General features: G+C 71.1%; 1 protein-coding gene across 1 annotated transcript in view; it reads right to left on the reverse strand.

The window, feature by feature from the left end:
- MPPED1 (metallophosphoesterase domain containing 1) overlaps positions 1 to 2,356 on the reverse strand; it is a 13,166-nt gene that overhangs the window by 6,220 nt on the left and 4,590 nt on the right. Inside the window, exon 2 of the mRNA XM_012735105.1 lies at positions 147 to 328. Coding sequence (XP_012590559.1) covers positions 147 to 328 — 182 coding nt within the window. The remainder of the gene's footprint in view (positions 1 to 146; positions 329 to 2,356) is intronic.

A 2,356-nucleotide genomic window follows, 5' to 3' on the forward strand; every position in this document is an offset into this window, starting at 1 on the left:
CCGCCCAGCCCATCCTGCCCCGGCCCAGCCCGCCGGCTCGGCCCTCGAGGCAGCAAGTCCCTCCCGGGAGGCGGGTAGGGGCAGGGGCAGGGTGGGGGGACGAGCGGACAGGGGCAAGGTGGGCGGGGCGGGTACCCAGCACCCACCGAGCCACTCGTTGAACTTCTTGACCTCGCTGGGCAGCCCCAGCTCCGTGAAGTCGCCGGCGTGGATGAGCACGTCCCCGTAGGGCATCTGCACGGGGTCCGTCCGCGAGTGCGTGTCAGACACGCAGACGAAGCGGGTGTAGCCGGGGGGCTTGGGGGCGTCGTGAGGCACGGGGTCCACCCTGCGGGAGAAGACACCGTGGGGGCCTGGGCCGCCGCCGCGGGGCGTCTCGGCGCCAGGGGCCCCAGCAACCCGACCCGGACGTGCCCGGGGCGTCCCGGGGAACCCCGACTCCCTGGCCACCTGCTCCCCCCAAAATGTGGGGGCCCCGACAGGGTTATGACGCCAGTTACAGAGGGGGGTGGGGGCGGCCGCGGTGACGGGCAGAGCTGCCGCCACCTGCTTCCCCAGGCAGCCGGGGGCCCTCTGGGTGCCCTCCTCGCCCTCGGGAGCCCCCCACGGCGAGGCCGGCCCCGGCGCCTCCCGAGACAGACTCCGCCAACATCCCCAAGCCAGGCCGTGCCCCCGGGGCACCACCCAACCCGTCAGGAAAGCACCGTGGTCCGGCAGGAAGAACCAGCCCCCCACGGCCCCCCAGGAGGGCCACAGTGAGGGGGGTTTCGGCCCCCACGCGTCTCCCCTCGGGTCAGGGTACACCTCACCCCCGTGAGCCCCGTCGGTGGGGAGGGCAGGGGGCACCGAGAGGGGGGGTGCAGGCGGGGTGCAGGCAGGGAGCAGGCGGTCTCGGCGGAGGAGACAGCCCTGTCCTGCCGCCCAGCGACTCCTCTGCTAGGTGTCCGCCCGAAAGAGACGGACGCGCTGACCCCAGGCCGTGGGGTCCCCAGGCTCTCAGCTACGGGGAGACCGCCGGCCCCAGACGCTGCCCAGGCCCGGAGGCCGGAAGAGACGTTTCCGCGTGCCACCCGGTGCAGCCAACACGACTGGCCACTTGAAAACACTGATGACCGCCCGCGCCGTGGGGGAGGTGCGCTGAGCGGGCAGGGGCGGCCGGGTGGCCCCCAGTGAGGGCTGCAGGGAACACCCCAAGGATCCACACAAGCCCTTGACCTCTGGCTGCAGGACTGAGGCAACCAAAGGGGGGGAGCCGTGGGGGCCTCAGGGGACCACTGGACGTGAAGGGGGACAGTTGGGGCTTTGCTGCTCGGCCGGGCGGAAAACTCAGTTATAGGGGTTTGAACCTGCCACCCCCAAGCAGACGCAGTGATGCCACTCAACCTTATATCAGTACACATAACTGCGGGGCGGGGGGAGGTGCCCCCACACACTGGGGGGGTTGCAAACTGTCCAGGCCAGCCCGCCGGCCACTGCCCTGGGGCGCCGGCCTGAGGCAGAGCTGAGCCGGTCCGCCAGTGCAGACGCGGGGAGTGAGGCCCCACACCCCTCGCCCAGAGAAGGGCACCTGGGACCCCGCCAGTGGCCCGGGGGCGGAGAGGAAGGCAGATGAGGGGTGCGGCCAGCCCCGCTCCCGGCCCGGCCCCTGGACCCCGCCTCCGGCAGGGGGCTCTCCCCGCCCAGAGCTCCCCGAACGAGACGATGACATTTCTGCGCGAGGACTGGCGTGTAATCTAATTATGCGGCAAGCCCAGCCGGTACCGTATCAGTTACATAAATACTTTTAAAGACATCTTTCTAATTATCCTTTTTTTCAGACAATATACTTCGAAGAAATTTAATTAACACCTGACGAGAGACGGGGTTCGGCACACTAATGTGCAGGGAGCGGCAGGTTGGGCCTGCGATGGGGGCTCTCCCGGGGAGCCCGCCCCCTCCCGCGCTCCGTAAGCAGCCCCAGCGGCCGGCGGGCAGGAGGACGCCCAGGGGTGCGGCCGGCGGGCAGGAGGACGCCCAGGGGTGCACCCCGAGCTGCAGGAAGCAAGGTTCTCCTCCTCCCCTCTCCGCCCTCCCGTCCCTCCCTCCAGGACACTGCCTGGCCCACCCGCGCCAGCCCCAAGGGGCGTCCGGCCTGGGGGGCCGTTGTGGCCAGGCGCCGGCTGTGACGCCTAACTGGGCAGGGGCCTGGGCGGCCCGCGGGGACCTCACCCAGTGCCGAGCAGGCGAAAGCTGACTCCCTCCTCTCTCCCCTGGGGCCCCGCCCCGGCCCCACGTAGGGCGCAGGTGGCAAGCCGAGCCCACCTGTGCCCCCGCGAGCCCAGGACAGCTGCCGAACAGGACCGGGGGGCCGGGGGGC

The sequence above is a fragment of the Condylura cristata genome, unplaced genomic scaffold (assembly GCF_000260355.1).
Source record: "Condylura cristata isolate star-nosed mole 26May11 unplaced genomic scaffold, ConCri1.0 scaffold00004, whole genome shotgun sequence".
NCBI classification, from domain to species: Eukaryota; Metazoa; Chordata; class Mammalia; order Eulipotyphla; family Talpidae; genus Condylura; species Condylura cristata.